This window comes from Plectropomus leopardus, chromosome 20 (genome assembly GCF_026936395.1).
Source record: "Plectropomus leopardus strain MGB_pleo_1.0 chromosome 20, ASM2693639v1, whole genome shotgun sequence".
Classification (NCBI taxonomy): Eukaryota; Metazoa; Chordata; class Actinopteri; order Perciformes; family Serranidae; genus Plectropomus; species Plectropomus leopardus.
In genome coordinates this window covers 9,156,686-9,184,595 of record NC_142195.1, presented here as the reverse complement: position 1 = coordinate 9,184,595, position 27,910 = coordinate 9,156,686, and the positions used below count along the sequence as shown (strand labels likewise).

Sequence of the window (27,910 nt, the reverse complement as noted above, 5' to 3'; positions counted from 1 at the left end):
ACATTGCACAATATAATACTCTGGAGTACTCCTCATAGGCAGTATTGCAGTTTTTATATACAACCTCTGACATCAACACCTGACCAGCGCTCTGTCTGTCTGCTGTGCGGACCTACAGCGCCCTCAGCAGGTGAGCAGGTGCGCTGCAGCCGAGCTGACAGCAGAGAGCAGTCGTCCCCATAGAGACAGGCTCCTACAACAGGGCTGCCCGGACACCGTTACACCCGTTACACCAGCTCGTCCTCCCTCAGAAGCAATGACAGCCTCAATATGAAACAACCGGCTTTCGGACATTAATAATTTCCTCGAAAACAGACTTCCGGATGGTTGCCAATCAGATTTTTTATTATTGGATTAACGAGCATCAGCGGCCAGCCGCAGCTTTATCCTGAGAGGCCGGAGATTTGTGTCTGAGGGCAGGGAGGAGTCCTCCTTGTTATTTCACCGCTAGCTGAAGCCAGGCCAGCATGTCGGCGTTTTAACAACATATCTCAAACATAAAGCTGTGGAGAGGAACCAATGCACTCTTAGAGGTGAGTCTTTGTCAGCTTAAATGTTGTGTGCGTCCGCGCAGTTTAGTTAGCTAACCTAGCTAACGTTAATAGTGTGAACTCTCTCGTGCTAGGTTGGTGTCGGGTCATTTATTTGTCACCTTTGTCCAGCCTGAAGCTAGCTTCAAAATGACTGACAGCAGCCGTCAAATATGTTAAAATATGTGTTTCATTTGTGGTTGCTAATAAATACAGCAGCTGTTATTTATGTCAAAAGGTGCTGCTTTTCTTTGACTAACACACCCTCAGCTGAAACAATTTGTAAATAAACGGTGTTAAATATGTATGGTCATGGCGTACAATTCATACTGACATACTGACATTAGTGACACGTTGATTACCAGCAGGTGTGTAGTAGCATCATCATCATCATCATGAGAGCAGGTGCTGTCAGTGAGTCCAGGCCCTGCTTGTTGTTCCTCATATCGATGATGTAATGCAATAAGCTGCACTGGAAATCATGTTTGTGCTTCTTCTCCGAGCAGGATGGATGTGGAGGTGAGTGCTGGCAGGGACAGCACCTGGAGGAGAGCGGCAGCAGATGATGCAGGTGGAGGGGGCATGGAGGCGCAGGTCGTACCGCTGGAGCTCTACGATTCTGCAAGAGCCAAAATAGACGCAAATCTCCGCTGGTTGTTTGCCAAAGCTTATGGTATAGGTAAGATCTCTCTTTTTTAAATCTCTTACTTTTGAGAGTTTGAATCATTTTAGTAATTATGCTGTGGATTTATTTATTTATTGGAGCAAAAATCTTTTGTTTGTTTTTCTTTTGACCTTTGTTTAGCCCCAAGAGTGGTTCATTTGCTGTATGTATATCTCCATAAAGATATCAGCAGCTGCACATGCTATAGCCTGTATGATAATTATGTAATATAGACCACATGCTGTAGTTGTATGAACAGTTTGCTGGATGCAAATCCTGTTAAGTAAGCCTGAACAATTACAACAGCTCCTTCTCTGGCATGCTGTCTTTACACACCTTTATAAGCCAAGGACAACATTACAACAGCATTTTCAACAGCATATATTTATACATATGTGTATATCTTTGACAAAGAGCCTGGCTGTTATATTGCAGTATTTGTGGTATTAGCTGCTATACTGAAAGTCAATAAAAAAAAATACAGCACATAATTCAGTCATGCACTGACAACAATGGTGCAAAAGAAGATTTAAAAAATTGTCAATCATATGTATAGCATTTTGCTGTTAGTAAAAATTTTACAGTTGACATGCAAACTGTTAACATGGAGAGAGGATGGGTGTTGTGACACGCAACAAAAGTCCCTGGCTGGAATCAGACAAGGTTGTTGCGGTTATACGATCTCCTGAGCTAAAATATTTTGTCATTTAATGATTAGGCAATTGACAGAAAACTGATCAACAACTATTTTGTTAAACAATTTCTCCTTTTGAGTCACTTCTCAACTATGGCAGACATTACCCTGAATAAGTTTGTCAAATGTGAGGATTTTCTGCTTTACGATGTCTTATGTGATAGAACACTGAATGCATTTGGGTTTTGGACTGTTTGTTGGACAAAGCAAGACATTTGCTGAGGTCATATTGGGTTTTAGGAAATTGTGATTGGATTTTTTTCATTTTATAGACCAAAATCATATCAATCAATAGAGAAATTAATAAGCAGATTAAGTGATGTGGAAAATAATCATAATAGCAATGTTAAAGCAGAGCACTAAATAGCTAATATACTAACAGCCTATCCTGAGTTTACCTCAGGAAATTGCTCAGCTGAGGCAGTAAGCTACCATAACTTTACACATCTCATGTAGAGATTAATTTAGTAAGATGACTTCTCTCACAATATTTGCACTCATTAAAATTATGCCATTTGCTGTGTGAAATTGTGCATCTGCTACTCTTTCATAAAAATGTGTCTATTTTCCAAAAATGTATGAAGTGCTCATTGTTTTATGGCCCACCTCCATACTAAAACTCTACAGTAATCTATTAAATAAATTGCCATAGATAATGCAGTCACATGCATTAACTGCAACTGTGCATAAAGGGATTCAGAAATACTTTATTATATGGTTTATGTCAGTATTTGGTCCAAAAAATATGAATACATTTATCTACATCTCCAACTCCCACTTAGTAAATCTTGTTTCAATTGTGTTGGCAATGTTCCCGTTTACAGTGATAGATTTATAAGTTGTCACAAAGTTATTGAGTGTCATTCAGATTGTCATTGTTTTGTTGGTTCTTTCACCATCAAAAATGTAAACAGAAGTCCTGAGAAAGAAACAGCGGCATAGAAACAGTCCAGACCATAGTGATGGAAGACTAAAGCCGACATCTCACGATCAGCCAAAGTCTTTTATACACGGGTCAGTGGCCTTGCCAGCTCTGACGAGGTGTACTAAAACATTAAAAATGATTGCTCTACATGGCCGGGCTGTAAGTAAAGGTCTAGAAATTACTCGATGAATGTGGGTTTTTGTGTCGCTCACCGATTGCTCTCCAGGGAGAGTGAGATAGAGGTCAGTTGTGCTGTTCCTGCAAGCTCAGTAGTCTCTGTGATTTTGTTATCGGTATGACAATAAGGCATTTGGAAGGAGACACAGAGACAGTCATTGAGTAAAGGAAAACTCTCCGTCATCATATGCCTTTCATAAGCCAGACATACAGTAGTTTAAGTGTTTCCTGCCTGGCAGTGCTGTCTCCTGTTCTGCGGAAGATGACTCAGTAAATCGACTCTGAGTGGGGAACAAATCCCCAAAATGTAAAGCTTGTAATGTGTGGTGATGTGAATAGTTTATCGGGGAGGATGACATCAAAGGAACACTTTACTCCCCCCCAGATGACCTTTTGAACTTTTGAAGAAAACTTTCTGAAATGAAAATTCTTGGTAAACTGAAGTCATAGGTATTGCGTTTAACAACAGCTTAACTACACAGATCAACCACAAAGTTAGAACCACGGGTGAGTGAAGTGAATGACATTAATCATCTTGCTACAATGCAATGTTCTGCTGGGAAACCTTGGGATATAGGCTGATCCCACTTGACTCACTCCACCCACTCAAACACAGTTGCAGGCCAAGTATCCCCCCTCATGGCTATGACACTTCTTAGCCACGTTTACACAGAGATCGCGCTATAGAGCAGCATTGAAGTCCCTTCTCTATATCGCCCTTGCATTTTTACACAGAACCAAACACCGACAGCATCATTCCACTCCAGTGTGTGATTATACACCGCATTGCAGCATCCCGCAATCAAAACAGGTTTGACACGTAACGCAGCCGCATCTGCCTTTACTGTGACATATAATATGCACATCTTCAGTACTTAACACTAACAAAGGCATAACATGTCAGTCACAACTATTTACTGTCTTTGTTTTATGGCAGCTGATCTCATCCTCTGCTCGTTATGTGTAAGGAGCTCCCGAATGTCATTTTTTTCCCATTTTGCAGACATTTACGACTGCTGTTCTTTTTTGAATTAGATGCTAGTTGCTAAAAGCTGCTTTTTAAATCTCCTGCGGTGTAGGTACCTACATAATATGTAATCAAAACATCACTCCACCCCACCCATGGTCACGTCTTTTCAGTTTTACATTTTATACACTGTTACTTTGTTTGTTGCCGGCTCAGAGGTGAGACCACTCCATCCCCCCTTTCTGCATTTGGACGTTATATACAGAACAGCAAGGCGGCATAACAGTGTGATATTCCCGGATTGAACAGGCAGTGTAAATGAGGCTCTTGATGGCAGTGGCTCCCCACAGCAGGACAATTCACCATGCTACACCACAAAACTGCTCAGCAATGACCCAACAAATCTGACAAACAATTCAAGGTGTCAACTTAGCCTTAGATTGGGATCTAGTCCCTAGATCCCAATCTGATCAAGCGTTTGTGGGACGTACCGATACCTCAGAGGTACCCTGAGCCCACGGTGGGGCCTCTTTAAATTAGGCTGTCAAGGCATGGGCACAGGACCTCTGGGAGCGCTCTGTAGTGTCTGGCACGGGTTTTGTCAGCTGATCATTTGAGTCCTGTGGGTTGTGAGATGGGGTACCAGTATGTCCCAAGAATGCTCATTTACATTGGAATCTGGTAAATTAGGAGGCCTTCTCAACCCCTGGAGCTCTTTATCACCTTCCTTGGGCCATTCCTGAGCAATTTGTACAGTGCGGCATGGTGCGTTGTCCTGTTGGGAGGGCCACTGCCGTCACAGAGTGCCATGAGGGGGGTGTCTAGGTCTGCAACAGTGTTTGGGTGGTTGGTGATGTCAAGTGGTATTTTTATGCTTGTTGGCAGCAGTGTTGGAAAGCTCTGTCTTACTGGTTAAAGCTTTACCTCTCTGTTACCCAACTGGGCAGAGATCAGATGCCCATAATAAACACCAAACCATTACCATCCACCCCGTAAAGCTTCCTACTTCCCTTAATCTGATTGGCTGTTCCTTACGTCACAGTGTGCCATGGACACTTAAAAGCCCTTTTCAGCAAGAGACTGGTTTCTTGCACTATCTACACTATCTTAACTGTCTTCCACACAGAATGGACAGTACTAACATTATTATGGTTTGACAGTCGTCTTAAGTTTTACAGTCTTATTAAAGAGAGGTGGTACTGTACATGTAGTTTTGCACACTGATGACTGAATGGATGTAACCGATTGAAAAAACACTGGATTTGTAATATAAATAACAAAGAAGCTGCAGTTTTTGATACCTGATACTGATCATCTGCAGCAGACTGGTGCATCCTGGCACCTTTGAGATGCCCCTCAACTTTCTGTTTCGATTTTGCTGTCTCATGTCATACTGACTAATCATGCATTCAGTGTTACCATTCATCACTATGATGCCATGCCAAAGCTGATATGTGATTTAGGCTTAAGTGAGATTTGTTTTGATTTACAGGCTATGATGCTCCAAGACAGCAAACTTAATAAAGCTCATGAATATATTATACATCATCTGTTGTTGGCAACATATTGTACTAGTTATTATGGTAGCATTTAGGCAAAAGCCCACTGACACCTCACCTCCACAACTGCATGTTATAATTACTTAAAAAGCTTTAGAATGCATTACTCCTATAATTTTAAAATGATCTACAATAAGCAGCCCAAAACCAGTTGTATGTAGTCACTACATATTAGTAGTGTGCTCCTATTCTGAAACACTGTATCCTATTGATGCACAGTGTTGTTGATCTGTGTTTGTTTTCTGTGATACATTCCCAGCTCATTGATAGTCACTGTGGAGGTCAGAGGAGCCAAAACACTGTTATTAGATTAGAGTGCAAACCAACCAACACAGCAGTGCTGGGAGCAGTGTGTTGGTGTGCTGTGTTGTGTGTGCTCGTGTGAAAGTCAGCACAGCTAGTCACAGTCACATGTTTAAGTGTTTAATGGGATTGGACCTGAAGGCTTGTGTCTTTGTCCAACACAGCCTGTTTGTTTAGACTCGCAACAGTTTTATTAATGGCCTTTGGAGAAACTGAAATCTTTCTAAATGTTATAACCAGAAAACAAGGAAATTTATTTTATTGAAAAACACAAAACACTGATAATTTGTGTGTAAAGTTTAGATGAAATCTGACATATTTTCTTCAATATTTCTGTTTGCAAACACAACTTTTTATATAATCACATCTACGATGACTAGTTCAATATTTATCTTTATTTATTTCTTATATTTATCAGACTGTGATTAGCCAGTTCTTCAGAAAGCTGCAGCACACTCCAAAATAAATGCAATATTTATTTGTTTTTTTACTGCATATTGATAGCCAACACTTAAATATTTGAGAGTATTAAAAATATCAGAGAATTTCATACAGTAATGGCCTGCATCAGTGTAATTAAATCCCAGCCATTGGTTTGTGGGGCCCATGAGGGTAGTAGATGGGCTGAAAATGGGCCCTATATGGGATTGTCCACAGGTTTTATAATTGGCCAGTGGCAGTTGCCCACATGGGTGGTTTAACCCAAGTGGGCCCCATATAAGATGACACATGGGTTATGCTAGGGTTACCTGGGTACAAAGTGGGTATGGACCCAAAATGGGCATGTTATCTGGGGTCCACTTGTGTAAACCATAAATATAGGGCCCATTATTCAGCCACTTACTACCTACATGGGCCCCACATACAAATGTTGGCTGCGATCAAACACTGATGAGTGTAACAATATGTAGAAAATGTATGAAAAGGTGTTCTTCACAGTAAGAGTCAGTGGTTATAAAGCATTCGTGAAATAACAAAGTGCAGCACATCAAAAGTACGAGCTCTGTTTTTCTTAATGACTTGGCAGATTGGCTGCATATACAGCTTTTCAAACTTTTTTCTGCAACGTCAGACTTAGTGTGCCCACAGGGTGCATCGGCTTAAAGGCTGTGTTTACCCAACACACTGTCTTCAGGAGGATTCTCCATTAAGCCGCCTTATTGTAGAGAATAGTTGTGGCTTTCCTCTGCAGAGCCCAGAGTCTGACAGCTCTTCCTTGACTGTCAGCAACATCTCTGCTCATCAATCTGACCTGAAAGAATAGGAACAAAGGACTTCCCTGCCTCCACTCCTCTTGATTTCCCCCGCACACGCACAAGCACATCAGGGTGGGCTTGGATCAGGTGGATGATAAATATCTAAGGAGTATTAGCAGCTAGGATTAAGAGACGAGCTCTCTCCTCCCCCTATAATTCTCCACGCCACTCAGTCACACATCCACATGTCAGGGACCATAAAACGAGTCAATGAGCAGGCCTCAGTGAAGGGATGAAACAGCAACCCAGCCCCCACCTTCAGCCATGTTGGCATTCCCCATCTCCATCTCCATGGCAACCATGGAGGACAAGGGGGCATTCTGGGACAGCTGAGGCTGAGGAAGTGGCATTGTAAAGAGAAACGTGTTTGGAAATCTGCTGGAGGAAGATGTGCGCATTTAGCTTTTGTTGAAAAACAAATGAGACCATCGAAGACAGACATGGAGCGATGTATAATGAGCATTTTCTGACATGATCTGGGATTGTCATGCACATATGGCTGCGCGACAGTAACACAGAGTGAGACGGATACTGTAGGTACGCTGTGCCAAGCAAGCAGTCTGTTGTGAAAGACAGCTCAGGTTTTCTCAGTGTCCTGTGGCTCTGATCTGTGTGTGTGTGTGTGTGTCTGTGTGTGTGTTTTTTTCCACTGATGAATGTCTTATTTTGTCTGTTCATCTCAGTCAGCTGGCCTCTAAGCTAAATGGGAAAAGATGTTGTTCTTAAGTGGTTGAATGTTAAGAATCACAAGTGTAATTTATCCTTTTTTTAAAAAAATAAGCCTATATCTTATTTTTGGTCTTGATTCTTATTATTTAAGATACAGTTTTATCTATGAGTGTCATTACTGAGATCTTGAGACTAGTAATGGACACAGCGTTATAACAGTGACACCAGCAGTTATACGGTCAGTAAGCATGTCATTACCATTGGGCCTAGTTTTTCTTCAGTACTTTTTTGTTTGTGAAATCAGTGATGAATGTATACAGAGTGACAATCATGCATTACAAGACTGTGCTAGGGCCGTCCCAACGTATGTTCAATTGAGTTCCATTTAATGTCAGTGTTTGGGAGGAAAAGTGAGTTGGGGGACTGGTAAAGACGAAAGACGAGTACCTAAGTCGATGCATTTAAAACAATGTGACAGTTAGCCACTTTGTTAGAACGCAAGTCGTAGTGACATTAGCCAAAACAGGTAGAAAAAGGAATACTTTGCAAGATAGCTGAGCTGTTACTGACAACTTTCAGTCATTCTAATACTGATTTTGATGTAGAGTAACATGCCAATGATCAAAGCTTCTAAGCATTTTGAGTCAGCTCCAGTATGTGTACAATTACAGTTAGGTCAAAGTTGAGCCAGAAAGTAGCTCAGCACAATCTAATGGATGTTTACAAGCCTCACTGCTAATGTGGCTGGCCAAGTGCTGGGACTGATACCACTTTCGTGTCTGTGCTTTAACAAGGAAGCAACATTCAACAGACAGTTAGCCTAGCATAGCATAAAGACTGGAAGCTAGGGAAAACACCCAGCCTGACTCTGAGCAGAGGTTAAAAAATCCACCTACTAGCACCTTTAAAGCTGATCAGTTAAAGTTGCTGTATGTAGCTCTGGAGAAAGATAGTTGATTGCTGAGTCTCATTCCTAGGTTGTCAACAGTGTTGGAAATTAGCACATGCCACTATCCAAATGCTGGTAAAATATGCAAGTGACTGCTAGATTCGCTAAACTCATCAGCCAGTAAAGCAATGGTCATCTACTGAGTGGCTGATAGATTTTTGAATCCAGCAGCAACAGTGGCAGGTGGACAAAAAACTTAATTTCCAATCCTGGTTGTCAAATATCTAAGCTTTGGCATTGTAGTTCGATCCAACTACCAGCCTAAAGTGTCGGTATTTGAAGACCAGAGAATGAGACTGAACAATTACCCATCTTTCTTCAAAACTACATACAGCACTTTCAACCATGTTACATATCTTTTTGTTTACTTGGAAAAAAGTGTAAATATGACAATTTGTGGATGTTTCTTGCACGTTTATTGGCTGCTGGCTGTAGCTTCGTTCTTAGTGTAAAGACATGGGGCTGGTATGGACCTTTTTCTTTTTTCAACTCTTTGTAAGAAAGAGAATATTTCCCAAAAAATTAGACCACTCCTTTGAGGTATGTTGACTGGAGCGGACATGTCCTTATACTGTATCTCTACAATTTATCTGGATGGTAAAATGCCATCAATACTGACTGTTATAATGGACAAAACTACTAAAGCAAGACCTAGTTTGTAAAGTAAGAAAAATCTTCTTTTAAAGGAGGTATCTTTCTTCAAAATAGTCCAGTAATATTACTTATTAATTTGGTAAAATATTCCCAAATCCAATGTTAATTCCAATTTCTCACCTGTTTTTTTTCTTTTGTCCCCATTTTATATATTACCATAGCAGCTGCTGACTCTATCAGACAACACTCTCCCTGTTTATTCCTGCCTAAATCTACCCAGAAAGTGCCAGAAGCTAAATTTCGTGAGTGCTTGGGGCCTTAACTCTGGATTAACATGTCCAAGGCATATAAAAATAGCTGCCCCACGTCTGTGTCCACGAGCAGGAAAACACTCTGATGGCTGGGACAACACTGTCAGCTTAAGTATCACCACTAAGTCCTGTTAGCTCATTGGCTTAAAGCCTCTGGTCCACCTATGGGTCTTTGGGTTCGCTACCTGGCATCTTGTTTAACCATTGACTTTGTCCCAATGCGCTGCTCTTGCACTGGCTTCTTCTTAGACAGTCTAATACCTTGAAAGGCTGTGTCCTGGGAGATTCTCTGTTACGTAACATGGTGAGGCATTGGTGGACACGTGTGTGTGTGTGCGTGTGTGTGTGTGCGTGTGTGTGTGTGTGTGTGTGTGTGTGTGTGTGTGTGTGTGTGTGTGTGTGTGTGTGTGTACAAAAATTGTTTAGGTGTGGATACATGGTGGAATTTGTGACTTAATACAACTTTGATAGGTATAAAAAAACACTGGCTAACCCCACATTATCCTAATTTGTTAATACATGCATGCTTGTGATTCTCTCCAGATCACATCCCTGCAGACCTGCGGGACCCCTTCTATACTGACCAGTATGAGCAGGAACATATCAAGCCCCCCATCATCCGCCTGCTGCTGTCTGGAGAGCTTTACTGCCGGGTGTGTGGGCTCATTCTGCACGCTGAGCAGGCCGCTTCACTCCAAAGCCACCAGTCTGTCATCCAGGCCCTGTCCAGGAAAGGCATCTACGTCCTGGAGACGGACAACACACCTGTCTCGGATCTGGACCTTAACTCCACTCCCATCAAGATGGTGGGTAGTTTAGCCTTACGCCTTGTTAAAAACTAAAAATAACTCTTGCTGATACAGGAAAATCAGAAGTTAGCAGCTAAAGAGCCACATATTTCCCCCAAGAGTTAGGAGAGTAAAACAGAGCTAAAAAGATAGTGAATGTTGGAATTACATCCATCAGATGATCTGACACTCAAAAAATGAATGCTAATATTGCTCCATCTCTTGTGGATGTGTAATAACACATCTTAATAGCTTGTTTCACTGCCCCTAAGTGGCCAAAACAAACAGTTAATACTGCTTCAAGACTTGTAAGTCAGAACATATTTACTTTTATGTAAATTAGGGTACATTCTCTGCTGTCGTATAACCTTGTGATCTGGCAACCCACACTTGCCATCTGGCACAAAGCTTATGCGACTTTGCTTTCCAGAGCCGAATATGAGCCAAGAGTATTGGAATAAATAATGCACCAGTGGATGTGAGTGTTTTTTCAGGTCTTAGGGTGTGTAACTAAAATATTCATGAAGTAAAGTGAACCAAATGCTCAGCTTTTTACATTTTTTTTTAAATTTTAATATGAGCCCACCCATCGGAGGTTTTAGTATTTTTCCACAGGTGTAAAAACAAAAGGCAACAAGCTGGCTGAGAAGCAGTAGTTAATATGTCTGTATATGGAAGTAATCTTTGCTCTTGGCTTCATAGAAGTAGAGACATTGATAAGACTTTGAAACCTTCAGTGCTGGTCATAGATATTTTGACAATGAGTTGAAATATGGCTGGACAGTTTAGCAATATTATATGGATACACTGTGAAATGAGACTAAATATTGTATTAGATTTTGGAAATGTTGATATCATAAGCATTGTCTTTTTCAGTTTTTTAAGGCTGCTTTATAGGGAAGTGATGTAATTATATGAACTTACCAACTGTTCTATCTTTTCTGTTATTTGCCTTTATATCCGGTCCACAAAGGGTGTAGCGGTAAATCATGGTTTCGTTCAGGTTTAAGAGTCATGGTTTGGTGTAAGTTTGATACAGCGCAAAAACCCCAAATGCATAAGGATATGTCTTTTCATTTACTTTAAACAGACAGTAGTGCACATGTGAAAGACAGACACAGTCCTCTTGCTGGGGACTGAAGTTGCATTTTGCCCACTGGCAACACTGGTAAACTATTGTCATTATGAAAATAAGGAACATTATAAACATTTCTGTATTACACTGTGTGCATAGTGAACACTTTGCCAAAAGGCAACAGATCACAGCAAGCTATACAACTGAGAAGCATCTCTTATTCTGTTCAAATCAAAATAGGAAAATACAAAGAATAATGAAAAATGAAATTTGTGCATTAGGAGAATGCTCCGATTACTTCTACCTTGGCCTATTTGATCATACAGAGCACCCAAACATTTATCATTGTGTTGATTGGCACATCTGGGTATTGCCATCAAATATGCGTTAGCATGTTAGATGTGTTTCTATTTACATACCCTACTATGGTGAAGCAACGCTGACACACCGCCCTCTCCTTAAACACTATCTTCTCTCCATGGCTGTTGTAGCTGAGAGGGGACTTACTGCTAATGGTATCTGGGTGAAACTCAAACTTGAGAACTTTGTATTGGCATCAATCTGCATACTGTTTATTCTCTGTGTGGCTGCGTGCACTTTACCATGACTCCTGTACTGCAGCAATTCAGCATGCATGTACAAATTGTTACAGCTCTAATATTCACATTACTGATGATTAAAAAAATGTTATTGTTAACGTATTTTGTGAAAGAGCCAATAGTCAATGCTATAATTCTGTTGAAATATTGATTTCAATGTAATTGGTTAAAAATGATCTTGATATTTGACTTTTTTTTCCATGTCACCCAGCCCTAAGTTGAAATGTGGAATGAATTGACCTTTTTCAGTAAAAAAGAAATCCATGTACTGGCTTCCAGCAACACACACACGCACACAAATATACACACAAAGTGAGCCATGTAATACTGGCATACAGTAGTGATTGTCTCACGTGTGGGCTGATAAGGATTTTGCTGTTCAAACTCTGCACGTTTCAGTCAAGAAGTTCTTCCTTGTTTCCATGGCAACTCAGTGATGGAGCATCTCTTACCTTTTGGGATTTTGGAATCAACAGAAAAGCACACTCATGCACTACTATTAATAATGCAGTACAATAATGTAATATAACCAGCAAAATCAATTTTCCTCCAGAATTCCCACGTCCACCTGATTGATGCCCTGATGATGGCCTATATACTGGAGATGATCAGTGTAGAGAAGGTGGTGTCCAGTGTCAAGCGCTTTTCAAACATCAGTGCCTCCAAGGAGCTGCCTTTTGACCTGGAAGACGCCATGGTCTTTTGGATCAACAAGGTAAGAAGCAGACATACGTGTGCTTTTGTGCGTTTTTCTATCTCCGTTGACCTTCAACATCTTTGTCGCTGCAGGTGAACATAAAGATGAGGGAAATCATGGAAAAAGAGCTAAAAATGAAGCAACACTTTCTGGAGTCGCCCAGTCACCAGAAGGTAACAGCTTGTTTGTCTCTTTGTTTTACTCCCTTGTCTCACACTCTCTTTGTCACTTTGTCACTTTCTGTCACTGCTTCAGAAAAAAAGCTCCCTCTCTGTTGAATAGTGTTGTTCTTTAGTGATTCTGTTGCCTTTGTTTATTTTCTGTCTGGCTGGGATGTGCATCCTTTCCTCACTGGATGCATTGACTGGATGCTTCAGGTGTGAAGGTTTAGTCATTGGATGTTGCTTGCAGTGTGATCTGATGACCGCCTCACATCACCTTCTGATCACAGATTTAAACATAAACACCTTTTTCCCAGACAAAATGTAGACAACCCTCAACAACCCCACCTTTTTACCTTTATGTCAACAGGTTTTCATCTGAGGGAAAGTATATAACTGGATAGCGGAGAGTGTAAGAAATAAACATGAGGATAATATTAATTTTACCTGTATTGAGCTGTTGAGCTAGTTTCGGTGGTTTAAGGGATATAAACAGGAAGTAAAATTTTGCCATAGACTCAATTAGTAAATTATGGACTGCAACTTGAGCAATTTGTATAGCTTTTGCCTGTTTTTCTAACTATTAAAAGTATGTTGAATTAGCAATTAGCAACTCCTGTTCAAAATGTACCCAAAGATGTACAGCTTACTATCACTTGATTACTTTTATACTGAAGGGAACTTAAAAACATGTTGAAGTTCTGGGGCCAGATGCATAAAACTCAGATTTTTTGCTAAAACTGGGTGTACGCAAAAGGCTGGACAGACATATAAAGCTGAGGTTCTCCAACGGTGTCAATTATTCATTGCATTTCTGCTAACCATCATCACAGAGGAATGTCAGTCATCATTGTCATCAGACTTCAGACGGATGATTTTGATGATGATCGATGATTTATTCATAGTGTTCATGTTCAAACTGACTTTACAAAATGCTTTACAAGATAACATTAAACAGTTACTAACAAGGAGATGAATGTAAATAAAAATGGTCAGTTTAGCTTAGGACTGGATGAAACAATCCCTTGTTGCACAAATTTGAGACTGTGTAGGAGTGATAGTGTTATCTCAGGGTTTCAGTGTCAGAGCCATTGGGTAGAAAAGAGCATAGATAGACAGTAAAGTAATAAATAGCATAAGAAAAGTAGAGCCAAGGAGGCATTTCTGTTCAGACTGAACTCTCTCCTCCTGGACTGGGCTATATACTCAACCCTTCCCTACTCCCTCATTTATGAGGGAATAAAGGGGAGAAGAGAGGAGAAACTAGAGGAGAAAACTTGATTTGAGGGGGGGTAAAAGCTTTATTGGGGACATCAGTTTGGAAACAATCCTTCACTGGTGTCATGGATAGGCCCACAACACTTACTAATCAGCATCTGGCATCCCAGGTGCACCCCTTCTGTTTTTACTCCCTCTATCCCTGCAGTTGTTGGTGTTATTCTTGGGCCCATGTGATGTCTCTCGTCTTAATCCAGGGCCACCAGCTTGCCTGTTGGGCAATGCTGAAGAGGGCTTTGATGGCCATGTACTGAAGCAGCCGGGTAGTTGACTTGCGCTCAAAGCCCTTTGCAGCCAACTTCATCAAACTTCCACTTTCCAGCTGCATTGCTCAACTATGGCTGCCAGGTCAGGGTACTTAAAGATCCTCCCAGGGCACAGTGAGCTCAATGATGCAGACAAGGCGCAGTGAAGAGGACCAGGCACAAGGTTTGGTCTGAGGTTAATAGAGGCAGTCTCAGATGGGAAGCAGAGCCACTGATCCAGATCTGCCAGTAATTTCTAGTCTCATGCCCCTCCCAGCTGGCTGGTGTGTGGTTTTACTGTACAGGCATTGATTTGCTTTGCACCTTAGTGGACAAACTCTCTTCTAAGTGCAGGATCGAATAGTGGAGGAGGTAGGACATTGATGGATCTACGTCTGGTCTCCAGGGTAGCTGCTAGACACTTCAGCATCTTATTGTGAAGCCTTGATAAATGATGACATGCATCACTCATAAATAATTTAGAATTAATTTAATGAATGTGCCTTTGATTGACATTTTAGAGAATGCTATGTAGCCTGCAAAAATAATAATAACACAGTCAAGGGAATAGCAAACAATGTTATCCAATTCTCAGTTTATATTTAATATCCTCTTTATTATACCACTTGCAGGTATCTCAGCTAAAACTGTGTGTACGAATGTGTGAGGTGCACAAATTCTTTCCTTATAAATACTACTTTATGTGTGGGAAAAGGGGTACCCATTTTTTGTGTGTACACATTGTTTATGCATCTGGCCTGCGTTATTAGAAGCATCTTTTGGCTATGATTTCTGGACATTTATTTATGATGGAGATTGGAGATAATGATATCCTTGGGAAGTGTAAGTCACGCTAATTATAATGTCTGTTTGTTCATATTTGACCGATTTATGACTGTTCCGCTCCCCGTCAACTCTCAAACGCCTCTCTGGGGAGACACGCTTCACAGTTTGACAGCCTCTGCTCTTTGTTGACTCATCTTGGTTCCGGTCAATCATTCAGAACAGGCGTGTTGTTAAAAGACAAGTGTCAGCACAGTGTCTTGTTGGGCTGCTTCTGTAGCACTGCATTAGTGTACTCATTGAACTTCTAATTGCAATACGCACAAACGCCTCTGGTCCTTTTCCTCATTTCTGCCTAACCCTTTCCAGTTGTCTTTAAGATCAGATCTGTCTCCATGGTAACGGGATAATCTGATTCCTTGTCACTGCATTTGACCCTTGACTTGTCTGCTGCTCTTCCTGTTTGTGTCTCCCCAAACTTTCCTCCCCTTCCTGCCTCTTGGATACTAGTCTCCCTCCAAATGGTACTGGAAGCTTGTACCTGTAAGTGCAACCACTAGCATCTCCTGTGTGAATGTGTCTTTGTCTGTATGAGGCGTGTGTGTGTGTGTCGGTGTCGGTGTCAGATCAGACAGCAAAAAATGAAGCCAAACCAAGAAAATAATAGCTAATGAAAACACAGTAAAAAAAGATGCCAGAGTGCCCCCTGGTGGCAAAGGAAGAAACAACAAGCTCTACACTCCTTATCATTGCTCATTTGCTTTTACTTTGCATGAAACCTTCTAGAAATTCTTTCAGCCGAGCCTTCACATTGTTCACCTTTCCTCCACCAAAACCTCTACACACCACTGCACCTTTCACAGTGAACTATCAGACAGTTCTAACTCACTGTTGCCATAAAGCAACCTGTCTGAAGTCCACTTATCCCGTCATGGTTTGCTCATTTCATTAACTCCCTCCCAAACATATCTTTCTTGCCTCACCAGCCTGATATATTGCATGCTCTGACCAGCTGCTTATTGGAGCCTGTGGAGTTCTCTCGTGTGGTAACGTACCCACCATTGACTCTTTTCTTTAGTTCATCCTCAGCTTTTCTTTTTCCCTGTTTCACTCCCTTTTTTCAACAGTTTATCACATGCACCAACAACAAATTCCATTTTAGTCTTAGTTAAGTCATTAGGGGTACACAGCACATAATACACAGTAAGCATTCAGATGCACAAGGTGCTGTTCTAAAAGATTGTTCCACCTAGTTTAATCTGATAAATAAAGACTACTGGATGCTAGTTTAGATATCAACTTCATAGCTTAGGTCTTGAAGGGAGCTACAGAATAATTTACAGAGTGGGAAATGCTGTGTTTGACAAGTGACTATGTTCAGGTGCCATGTATTTATGCACTTAAGCCTGTGCCCTCTCTTGCCATGTAGGTGCGTTACCGAAGAGATCACCTGTCAGGTCGGACAGCTCAACACTTTCCTCTGCTGGACGACCTGTTGAAGGATGTGTGTGACGGCACGGCTCTGCTGGCTGTGGTGCACTTCTACTGCCCAGAACTCATCAGACTGGAAGGTACAGTAACACTGCGCTGCTAGATCTGCTGAACAAAGTTGTAATACACTGTAGTTGCTGGTGCTGCACTCCACCAATCTGTTGCCTACGATTATACGATCATTTCAAAGAACAGTTTGATATTTTTAGAAATTACTTGCTTTCTTGCAGAGGGTTAGATGTGTAGATTAATACCACTCTCATATCGTGTATCTCCCAAAAAATGTCAGACATATTCCTTTAAGGTCTCTTGTCATAAGAAATAAGTTCAAAAATGTCTTTATCTACCTCCTAGTAATTACTGTGTACTGCATTAGCCTGAGACTACTGACTGAATGAGTGTGGACACCTGGAGGACACCAGACAGGTTCGAAAGTGACTGGCGAAAAGGCAAAACCACAGATAGTGTGGTAGATGGTATTTTAATAGTATATTTGTGTGCTAAACAGAGGATACATCCCAGCATAATAATAAATTAGAAAATGAAATCAAACTTTATGAAACACAGGTTTAATCAGTGGTTTAGTCAATGAGGTCATGTGATTCACAGTCCATATTCTCTCACACTGGAGTGAACAAATGGTCAATATAATTCACGATTGCAAGCGTGATCACAGAGGGAGCCAGTATATCTATGCAGAGAAGTCTTTGTTTGTTTGTTTGCAAGTGAAAGTATAAGCTCAGGGGGGTATTGCACATAAGTAGAACTTAGAAATCCAGGATAACTTAAAAAGCGAGGCTTGAACTAGTCTCATCAGTGACTCCTGGCTTAATCCGTTGCTCGTTTGCTAAACCTGGATGAGAAGGTGCAACTTTGTCAAGCCAGTTGTGAGTACTGTGGATAAATGCGAGTTCGCAACTGTCCACCACACACCACATGTGTCGACCACAGATCGTCATGATGCAGACATGGAGAAAAATGCATGCAGCAGAGTTTTTCTGCAGGTGAGCAGCAGCTTCTCATGGAAATGTATTAGGTAAAGCATATGATGTGCAAAAAAGGAAATACGGATGCTATAATCAAACAGAGAAAAAGCTTTACATATAGAAGCAGACTGACTAAATGCGTAAGTAAGGAGAGAAATACACAAGTGATTTGAGAAAGTTTGTTGGAAGTGTAGTATAATGGCTAACCTCAGTGTCTTTTGACCACGGATCTCGGGTTCGGGTGTCCTTTCATGCGATCTTTGTCCTTTTAGATCAAAACTTCTACTCATTTCTCATTTCCTTTAACTTCATCTGCACTGACATGTCAACATTACCACACAAGGAGATACTTGTTATCTCTACAAATCAGTTTGACACTTCGCCTTAAAAGTTAGCAGTGGAAATCAATAATTAATTAAATATACCATGAAGGCTAATTACTAATTCTCATAAAGGTAACAAGTATTTAGCAGATGCTTTCATCCTCCTCCGCTGCACTCATCCACAACGCCACACAGACCATCTGTGGGAGGGCGAGAGCCTCATCACTGACTTTACTGAAATTACCTTTGCAGCTTCATTAGCCATTTCTAATCATCTCAACAATTGCAGTAATAACCCACAGATATATGTTACATATTCATTGAACGTCTGAGAGTAACAAGATCAGGAGGACAGGGGGTGCTGTGGACAGGAGTGCCGACTTTTAATTGTTTGGCCCTAGTTTTAAATCTCCCTCATTGTGCACATTACCTTTAACTTCACAACGGAAATGATAACAACAGGCCTACTTTAATGAATTACAGAGTGGAAGTCTATGTTAATGCCGGCTAATAAAAATGAACAAAACAAATAAGGCTCCAGGATTAAACAAGACCGGCTGTTGGCTGGTCAGGAGCAGGCTACCTGCACAGAATAAAACTCCATGGTAACTGAAGTGACTCTGCTCTAATGCAACCGAGTCACAGCTAAATTCAGCATGGATAACTGGAAAATCCTGGCTTAGTCCACTGTCTAGGTTTTGTGCAATAGCCCTCTGCTTGTATGTTTGGAAGCTTATATTGGGCGACTAACCTCCCTGGGAGTAAGCACCTATTTTGCATGTCAGCTGAAAGCCATAGCAGTGATTGCACAGGGCAACGGAAAAGAATGGAGAGTAGGCTCTGAGTCTTTTGTTCACTGCCCATTTTTGTTCTGTTCTGTCTGCAGATATCTGTCTGAAGGAGGTCCCCTCCATAGCAGACAGTGTTTACAACATCCAGCTACTACAAGAGTTTTCTAATGAATACCTAAACAAATGCTTCTATCTAAAGCCAGAGGACATACTGTATTCTCCACCAGTACTAAAGGTAAGCCAAACACTTCAAAACAGAGAATAATTCTCTTCAACAACATCATCATGTCTTTCCATTGACCTTGAACTTGGACACTGTGTCTTCCAGAATAACGTGATGGTCTTCATCGCTGAACTCTTCTGGTGGTTTGAAACTGTGAAACCAGACTTTGTACAGCCCAGGGACCTTCATGAAATCAGAGATGGTATAACACTTTCTGCATCTATGTATTTGTTTGTCATTTAATGATCTGCGAGTTGCTTTTTTAAACTATCTTTTCGATCTTTTCTAATGGTTCTGATTTCACCTTTGAACATTTCTGTAGTGAGATTGCTGCTTCAGCCTAAGAGTTCACGCTCCCATATATCCATCTCCAACGTCACCAAGCGTAGTTTCCTGACATCATCAAACTCTGCTGACATATTGACCACGCCTCCGAGCCCGGACCTCAGGTATTATCCTCGAACTGTTTTTTTTTTTAAGTAACATAGTACAGAATTTCACAGGTTTACTGACTTATGTACTGTAGCTTTTTTTAAATCAGTACTGAGTAAGGCCTCTCTGTTTTTCCGTACAGCGCTAAACCAAGCTCATTAAGCCCATCTCACTCGTTATTGCCCCTGAGACAGAGACAACAAAAAGTGGCGGAGGAGAGCACTTCAGGTAATATTAAACAATATTTACTCATGCTGCGGTGCAGTTTGCTGTCTCAGGTCACAAACAGAGTTCTGCAAATACAGACAAGCAAGGGTAAAGATAGAGGAGGAAGCGCAGTCCGACTGTTTTTTTAAGGTGAAATGTAGGAAGTTAGGTCTGTCCTATTTGGATCGTCCACTTCTATTAAAAAAAAAAAAAAACAAGATAACTGATAAGTTGTTAATTGACGCATCGCTGTAGTATTTAGTGTTGTAACATTTCAAAATCATACACTTTTATATCAGAACTTTTTGAGTCAGTTTTATATTTTTTGCTAAATAATTAATTCCCCGACTGTAGATTACTAAAGTCATCCATAGTTAATATTGCGTGTCTGCGGAGCTCTTATTGTGACATGGATCATCTTTTCTTTGTACAGAGCTGAGAAACAGGTCCAACTCTCTTACACGTGATGTCCAGCATCAGGGCTCAATTCTGGCGTGGCCAGAGAGGAGGGCAAGGTGAGCAGTGTGATTGTAACCTTCACAGTTACTGCATGGATTGTTCATTGTATCAGCAGGTATACATAAAGTATATAGCATGCCATTGTTGCTCCATGATCCACTTTACACTGAACAGAATACTTGTTTTTTTCCTAGTCTTCACACGTTTAAGTTAAAGATCTAAGACTTTTTCTTTGCACACTTAAGACATCTCTCTCAAATTTCTGTTGCAAATTTGTTAAAATCTGCATTAGTAGACTCGTGATATATGCCAAATACAGTTTACATCTAGATTCATCCATGAAGAGAACACTTTTCCAAAGTGCAGGAGGCCATCAAAGGTGAGCAGCTGCCCACTGAAGACGGTGACGATGAACTGCTATCATGTCAGGACCTTGTTGACAAGCGCACAAATAGTTTCTGACATTTTGTGTGGACATTTTTTGATTGTACAAAACAATTATTGCATCAGTTGTCTGGGTGGCTGGTCTCTGATGATCCTGAAGGTGAAGATACTAGATGTAGAGGATCTGAGCTGGTATGCTTACAGGTGGTCTGCGGTTGTGAGGCCAGCTGGATGTACTGCCAAATGTACTGCTTATGGTCTGCCATCTGCCAGTACAGAAAAAAAACAGCATTCATGTGTTAAGAGAACACTTCTCCAAAGTGCCTGATGATATCAACATTGCCCATGCAGACAAACTGCTATCAGGTCAAGACTCTGGTGAAGATGAGGAGTATGCAGATGAGCTTCCCTACAACGGTTTCTGACTGATTGTGCAGATATTATTTCGCTGTGGAAAACAATTATTTCATCAGCTGCAGGGTAGCTGGTCCGAGATGATCTTGTGGGTGAAGACGCTGGACGTGGAGTTCTTGAGCTGATGTAGTTATATGTGGTCCACAGTTGTGAGGGTGGTTGGATGTACTGCCAAGTTCAGAGAAACAACATGTGGGAGGGCAACTTAAGACATTTGTGGCATTGTGTTGTGCTGTGAAATCTGAACTTTTTCGAATGGTTCTCTATTGTCACCATCTCAAAGCACCATCTGTGTAGAAATAATGTTGCTTCATTGGCATCTTGATGTGCCACACCTGTCAGGTAGATGGATTATCTTAAGAAGAAGAAATGCTCATTAACACAGATTTTAACAAATCCGCTACCAAAATTTGAAAGAAAAATATCTCTTGAGTGCATAAAAAGTCTTAGATCTTTAAATTAAACCTGTGAAAAACTGGAAGCAAAAGCAAAAGTGTTTCCTTCCTATTTATATTCAAAGTACTCAACTCACACTAATCCTATTTCTACCTCTGTCCCTGTCCAGGCCTTTGTCCCAGCCGGTGCCCCCTTACGCCCTGCATTGTCCCCTGGAGGACGACGCAGACAGTATCAGCCTTGCTCGCTCCATCAGCAAAGACAGCCTGGCCTCTAATATAATGAGCATTACCCCCAAACACATGCTAGGATCAGGTCCTCAGCTGCCTCAGCTGGCTCAGCACAGACTCAGTGGTCAAAGCCTGTTAAGTCATATGCGCATCGAGGACGAGGAGGAGGAAATAGAAGAGGAGGAACTAGTTGCTGTAATCCACCCTTCTGCATTCTCTCGACGTCGACTTGGGAGTGACATGGAGCAGGATGAGCTGGAAATCCCGAGTGCAACCTCCACCTCAAGGGGGTCTCATACTCGTCGCTCTCCCCGCCCTGACATTGGTCCCTTTACACACGACCGCCCTGCAGACAGCTACTATCTGGAGCCTTTGATGCCCGCCGTCCCTAAGCCAGCCAAAGAGAAGAGCATCAGCATGAACAAGGAGGAGGAGAGTGGCGAGAGTCGTTGTAGAGCAGCTGCAAGGAAAGCCACTAATGTTCCAAACACCTCCCAGAGGAAAGCCCCTGAGTCAAACAGAAGCTCCTTTATGCCCATACCTGTGGCAGACTCAGTCGCAAGCTCTCTCAGGCCACCCACAGAGGGGTCGGCAGGCATCGCTCACCCTGAGAAGAAGCAGACTTCAGGCTTTTTCCTTCATATGTCAGGAGAACCAGACCACCACGGTCCTTTCTCCACTACACTTGAGGCAGGGCAAGACTCTGACTCTGACATCGCAGACCTTGAAGAAGACGATGAGGAGGATGATCAGATGGAGTTGTCTCGAGAGCTGGTGAGGAGAGGAAAGGGGAGATACTTAGAGGAGGGAGAGCTGTGTGAATTTGGTGAGGGTGAGTCAGCTAAACTGAGGGAAGACTTAAGGGATAGTGAGCGGGACGATAAGGAAGGCGGCAGCGGACGCTCGAGCCCTTGCCTCAGCACCATATCTTGGGCGAGCAGCTGCAGCGCTTCGGGAAGCACTAGTGTCAAAATGACCAGCTTTGCAGAGAGAAAGCTCCTTAAACTTGGCCTCCGGGAGGGATTTTCAAGTACGAGCAGCTCTCAGAAGACCACGCCAGATGGCTCTGAGGTGGCTCCATGCCCACCTTGGCAGCTGAGGAGTGACTCCACCTCTGGCTGGCTAGGGAAGGAGCCCAGTTCTGTACTGGGGAAGAGTATCGTGGTGAGTCCCTCGGTAGTGCCTGCAGAGCTGCTGCAACTTCACATGCAGCTTGAAGAGCAAAGACGAGCTATTGAGTATCAGAAGAAGAAGATGGAGACCTTGTCAGCACGGCAGCGACTAAAGCTAGGCAAAGCTGCATTTTTGAACATCGTGAAGAAGGGCGGAGGACGGTGTGACACGCTTCCACTGCCCCTGAAGTACCCCCAGGAGTCCTCAGACCCAGCAGACAGGAGTAAAGTGAAGAGCCAGTCATGCAAGGATGACTCCTGTCTTGATGCTCTGAAGGTGCAAGCAAGTCAAACAGAGGGAGGACAAATGAGCAGGAACAAGTTAAACTCCTTGTCCCAGGATAACGGTGCCGAGCCGGACTTGAACGAGTGTTCCCACTCCATAGATCTACTCAACGACGCTATTAGTTCCATTCAGCAGCAGATGATGCAGCTTTCTTTACAGCAAGACCTGCTGATGAAGAGCGTGGTCTCACCTTCAGAACGGGTCGAATCGAGCCCGAGCACAACCCCAAACACAACCCCAAACACCACCCCAAACACAACCCCAAACACAATCCCAAACACAACCCCAAACACAATCCCAAACACAATCCCAAACACAATCCCAAACACAACCCCAAACGCTGCAACAGAATCCTCTACCTCAGACTCCAGATCATTTGCAGTTCACTTCGTAGACATTGGCGGCAGCAACACCGCCCCCACTCGCCGTCCTCCCAAGCTCAGCTCCAGCCAACGCAGCAAAACCTCAGAGCGAAAACAGAGTAAAGAGAACAGCAAGACGGCTTCTGTCAAGTCTCAGTCCCTGGAGTGCAGGAAAAATTCTGATGGATCGCAGGACAGGAGTACTGTGGAGAGCTCCAGGCCAGACAGAAGCATTCAGAGAAACGCCACCTTCAGAGTCCGCAGTGACCCCGAGCAACACAGCGATGAAGAGGGAAGTGCGTGCTTTGTGGACATCACATCTCCCTCACAGGCTGCAGAACAAGAGGGGAACAAAGCTGCTGACTCTGGAAAAGAGGCTGCAGGTGGAGAGGAAAGTGCCAGGGTCAAGGGTCAACTGATTGAGGTGGACCTATCAGACCTTAAAGGTCCACAGGAGGACGGTGGCGCCGATGTTACAGAGGAGGGCGAGCAGAAGAATGTGCTAGGTTTCTTCTTTAAGGTAAAAGTCGTGGTTGTCTAACGGACAGATTCTTATTCTGAAAGAATTATAATATATATATCAATACAATTTCTTTAGATCACACAATATCAGTAATACAGTATAAACAAAATTAAAAAAAATATGGAATGCTAGATATTAAAATATACTCTGTATGTTAAATATTATTTACATAAAAAACAAGTTTGCAAATTGGTAGAAGTTAGTTTAAGTGTGCAGTGAGGTTGAGTGGGAGAAGTATATATGTAAATTCATATGTGCAAAGTTAGGTTGTAAGAAAACTCTACAGCTGTCCGGTCTCTGTTAGACAGAGGTGAGGTGTACGAGGTTATTGCTTTGGGAAGGACAGATTTCCTTCACTGTCTGTCCAGGAGTTATTCTTTGGAATATTAACATATGGGAAGGAGAACTGCTAATCAAGGAACTTTTTATCTTCCAGGATGATGAGAAAGCAGAGGATGAAATGGCAAAACGTCGTGCCGCCTTCCTCCTCAAACAGCAACGTAAAGCTCAAGAGGCGAGACTACGCAAACAGCAGCAAGAAGTGGAGAGCGAGCTCAAACGTGATGAGACCAGGTACGTTTTCATTTCCTACACTCACAAATAAATGCTGAGGATGATGAATTGTCTCTTTGTTATTCAGTTAAATTCTGCCTTACTTAACTTTAAGGCGCAAGGCAGAGGAGGACCGCATTCGCAAGGAGGAGGAGAAGGCGAGACGAGAGCTCATTAAGCAGGAGTACCTGCGGAGGAAGCAGCAGGCGTTGATGGAAGAGCAAGGTCTGGTCAAGCCTCGCCCACGCACTAAATCCCGCAGGAGCAGGCCGAAATCGCTGCACCGTGACGAGTCCAACAGCTTCTCCAAAGGATCCACCACACGTAAGAAGCGCTTTTTAACAGCGTATATTTTTGTCCAGTGCTCCATGTTGTCTTCATATTTATCAACTTAGAGTGGTGTCTTTGTCTCCATGCTGATGGACCGCGTGTGCACTTACATTTTCAGTCTGTGTACATCCGTTGTCGTCCTCGTGTGTGTTACACAGGTAATTCTCTGAAGAGGTCCATGTTGATCAAAGCCCAGGGCTCAGCAGCAGGCTGCGGGGGAGGTGAACCTTCTAACCTGCTCTGCATGATGTCATATCTATAAACATACACAGCCCTTAGAGACAGCTTTATGTGACAAACCTCTGAGTAGTCAGCTATGGATTTTATACCAGGGAGCTCCAGCTGTTGTCTTGCCTATTATGCAGCTTCTGTGTCTTGTTTGAATCACAGGGTTGCAAACTGTTATACACATTTTAACAGGAGTGTTTTGTTTTGTTGAGCAACTGGCACTAAATCCCTCCATCATTTTCAGCTGATCTGAGCTGCAGTCATCGAGGATCGACGCTCTCTTTGGCGACTGAGGCAGACAGCGTCATCTCTGGAGGGGCAGAGTCCCAGAGGTGTGTAAGAGCGGAGGAAAAAAATCTGTTTTTCATTTCGTGTACCCTTGTAGTCATTTGAATGACCTATACGTGTGTGTTCCAGGGCTGGATCTGTGTGCTCTATGGAGTCGTTCCCCATGCTGAGCAGGACGTCCAGCAGGAACATGGAGAGGGACTGGGAGAACGGCTCCATAGCCTCTTCCATCACTTCAACAGAGTACAATGGTGAGCAGAAATGCATAATAAGACTGCATATTCATTTAGTTTATTGACAGTTTTTAAGCCAAGGCTAACGTTGAACTTTTGAACTTTTGAACTTTCTTGGGAGTTAAGATGAGAAATTCCTGGGCTGCAGTTGAAAATATCTACTACCTCCTTTTGAGCAGCTAAAAGAGTGTCGAGTCAGAGACAATGGCATGGACATCCCTCCACCACTGTAACAGGCCCATCCTGTTTGATCTTACAACAGAAAAAGTGGCCTTTCATTGTGACAATCCCAAGGCACACCTGTGTACTAACGATACTGTTTCATTAGCATCTTGATATGCCACGCCTGTCAGGTGGATGGATTATTTTGGCAAAGTGCTCACTAACGTCAATTTACCACTGAAATTTGAGAGAAACAAGTCTTGTGCGCATTAAAAAGTCTAAGACCGTTTATTTAAAATTGTTTTTGTCCAGGCTGTGTCTTTGTTGAGGCAATGACTTCCTGAACTCCGGTCTTTATTATTCTTTTTGTGACGTTTTGTTTGTCAAAGGTCCTAAACTCTTCAAGGAGCCGAGCTCCAAGTCCAACAAGCCAATCATCATCAACGCCATCGCTCACTGCTGTCTGGCTGGAAAAGTTAATGAGACCCAGAAGAACGTGATTCTGGAGGTCGGTGTGATCAGTTGAAATTAATTTATTGATGGTCATTATTTACTGTGAACATGTAAAGTACGTTTCTTTCTTACCGTTTTTGCCATATTCACAAATTACAATTCATATCTGTGTCACTGACCACAGGAGCTGGAAAAGTGCGAGTCCAATCACCTGATCATCCTCTTCCGCGACGGCGGGTGCCAGTTCCGCGCCGTTTACTCGTACTCACCGGACACCGAGGAGATCGTCAAATTCACAGGCACGGGACCGCGCTTCATCAGCCGGAAGATGATCGACAAGCTCTACAAATACAACTCAGACCGCAAGCAGTTCACCGTCATCCCTGCCAAGTCGGTGTCGGTCAGCGTTGATGCACTGACCATCCACAATCACCTCTGGCAGGTCAAGAGACCGGGGAGTGCACGGAGGAAGTGAGAACGATGACACTCATTATACTTTCTGTTCTATTTTGTACTGTTGGGCAGGACCCAATAATCTCTGAGATGATGGTATCATGAGATGATTCGACAGCGGGGTTAGACGTCAGTCTGTGGCAGAATATCAAACACCTGCCGACTGAATGTTTCTTTTTGTCTCGTTAGCTTTTTATTCTGCATGTAACACTTGTAATTTGTGGGTACGTCCTACATTAATTAGGCACTACTGATTATGGATTCCGATGTAGCAGTGAAGAGGAGAGTCAAACACCACCGAATCTACTTACAAGTGTAACTACAAGCAGGAAGTGGTGGACATTGACTTGATCATGCTATTTCAGCTTGGCAAAAAAAATACCAACTGCTGTGATTAATCCAGGCTCCATGTCCAGAGCCCCAGTTATTAACCAGGAACTCCTACTGGTCAGTGCTTTTATGAAGAGGGAGCTTTGAACTTACGTTTTTTTTTAAAATTGTAAGTATGGAATGGATGTTAGTGAGCGGTAATGTCCAGTCTCGTTTTCTATTTAGTGTGTTTGGGGCTGTGTGTGAGTCTTTGTGTTAGGGAAGGAGAGAGCTGAATGCACTGCTTGTGCATCCCGCTCTGAATGTGTTCTCTTTTGATTATGCTTTAAAACTGCAACTACGGAACTACAGAGCAAAGCAACAAAACGTTTTTTTTTTTTAGTTTGGGAGCTGCTGTTACAGAAGAGAAAGACTTTCTACAGAAGGGGAAATTGTACTAGTTTTCCAAACAGGAAGCACTTTTCAGATTCAGTGCATTATACATTTTCAGTAGTGCATTATATAACTTCACACCTATATTCCAGCATCCGTATAAGCCACCCGAGATCCCTAACTGGCTCATACTGCTGAACCAAAATGATCCGAGCTACGCCACTGAGCTGTTTGCTGCTCATTAAGCTCTCACTGGATCCTGGTGAGATGTGTGATTTTAATGTAGCTTCTGGCGCTCCACACTAGTAGTTTCTCTGTAATGATTGACTGTCAGCAGCTGGCGTTATGTGAGGGGGTGGGGGGGGAACTGCACAATACTTGATATTTGTTTGCTGCATTTTGTACATTTTTGAGTAGTATTTTTTGTACATTACGTACAAGTTATGTTTACTAAAAAAGCAGGCACTATTTTGAGGTTTATTCCGTTACTGGCTTTCAGAGATGTTATGAGTCTTATTTCATTGTGTTATATTGTATGTTTATTTATTTTGAAGAGATATAATAAAATGCAACTAGGTATGTTTTCTGATCAAGTGTTTGTGCTTG

General features: G+C 42.3%; 1 protein-coding gene across 8 annotated transcripts; it reads left to right on the top strand.

Moving 5' to 3' along the window:
* The first annotated feature begins 164 nt into the window (after window positions 1-164).
* Window positions 165-27,897, top strand: camsap1a (calmodulin regulated spectrin-associated protein 1a). Of its 8 annotated transcripts, XM_088070958.1 has the most exons (21): window positions 165-533; window positions 1,037-1,209; window positions 10,142-10,404; window positions 12,614-12,775; window positions 12,850-12,930; window positions 15,735-15,767; window positions 16,211-16,270; window positions 16,654-16,795; window positions 18,911-19,050; window positions 19,144-19,240; window positions 19,361-19,487; window positions 19,613-19,698; window positions 20,111-20,192; window positions 21,500-23,900; window positions 24,340-24,476; window positions 24,571-24,779; window positions 24,944-25,006; window positions 25,258-25,345; window positions 25,431-25,552; window positions 26,086-26,204; window positions 26,334-27,897. In XM_088070958.1, exons 2-21 carry the CDS (start codon window positions 1,038-1,040, stop codon window positions 26,622-26,624), a joined length of 4,875 nt encoding a protein of 1,624 aa, XP_087927084.1. In that variant the 5' UTR covers window positions 165-533; window position 1,037; the 3' UTR covers window positions 26,625-27,897. The 8 variants fall into 8 exon arrangements, with proteins under 8 accessions (XP_087927084.1, XP_087927085.1, XP_042365575.2 ...); XM_088070959.1 differs by lacking the exon at window positions 15,735-15,767; XM_042509641.2 differs by lacking the exon at window positions 16,211-16,270.
* The last annotated feature ends 13 nt before the right edge of the window (window positions 27,898-27,910 follow it).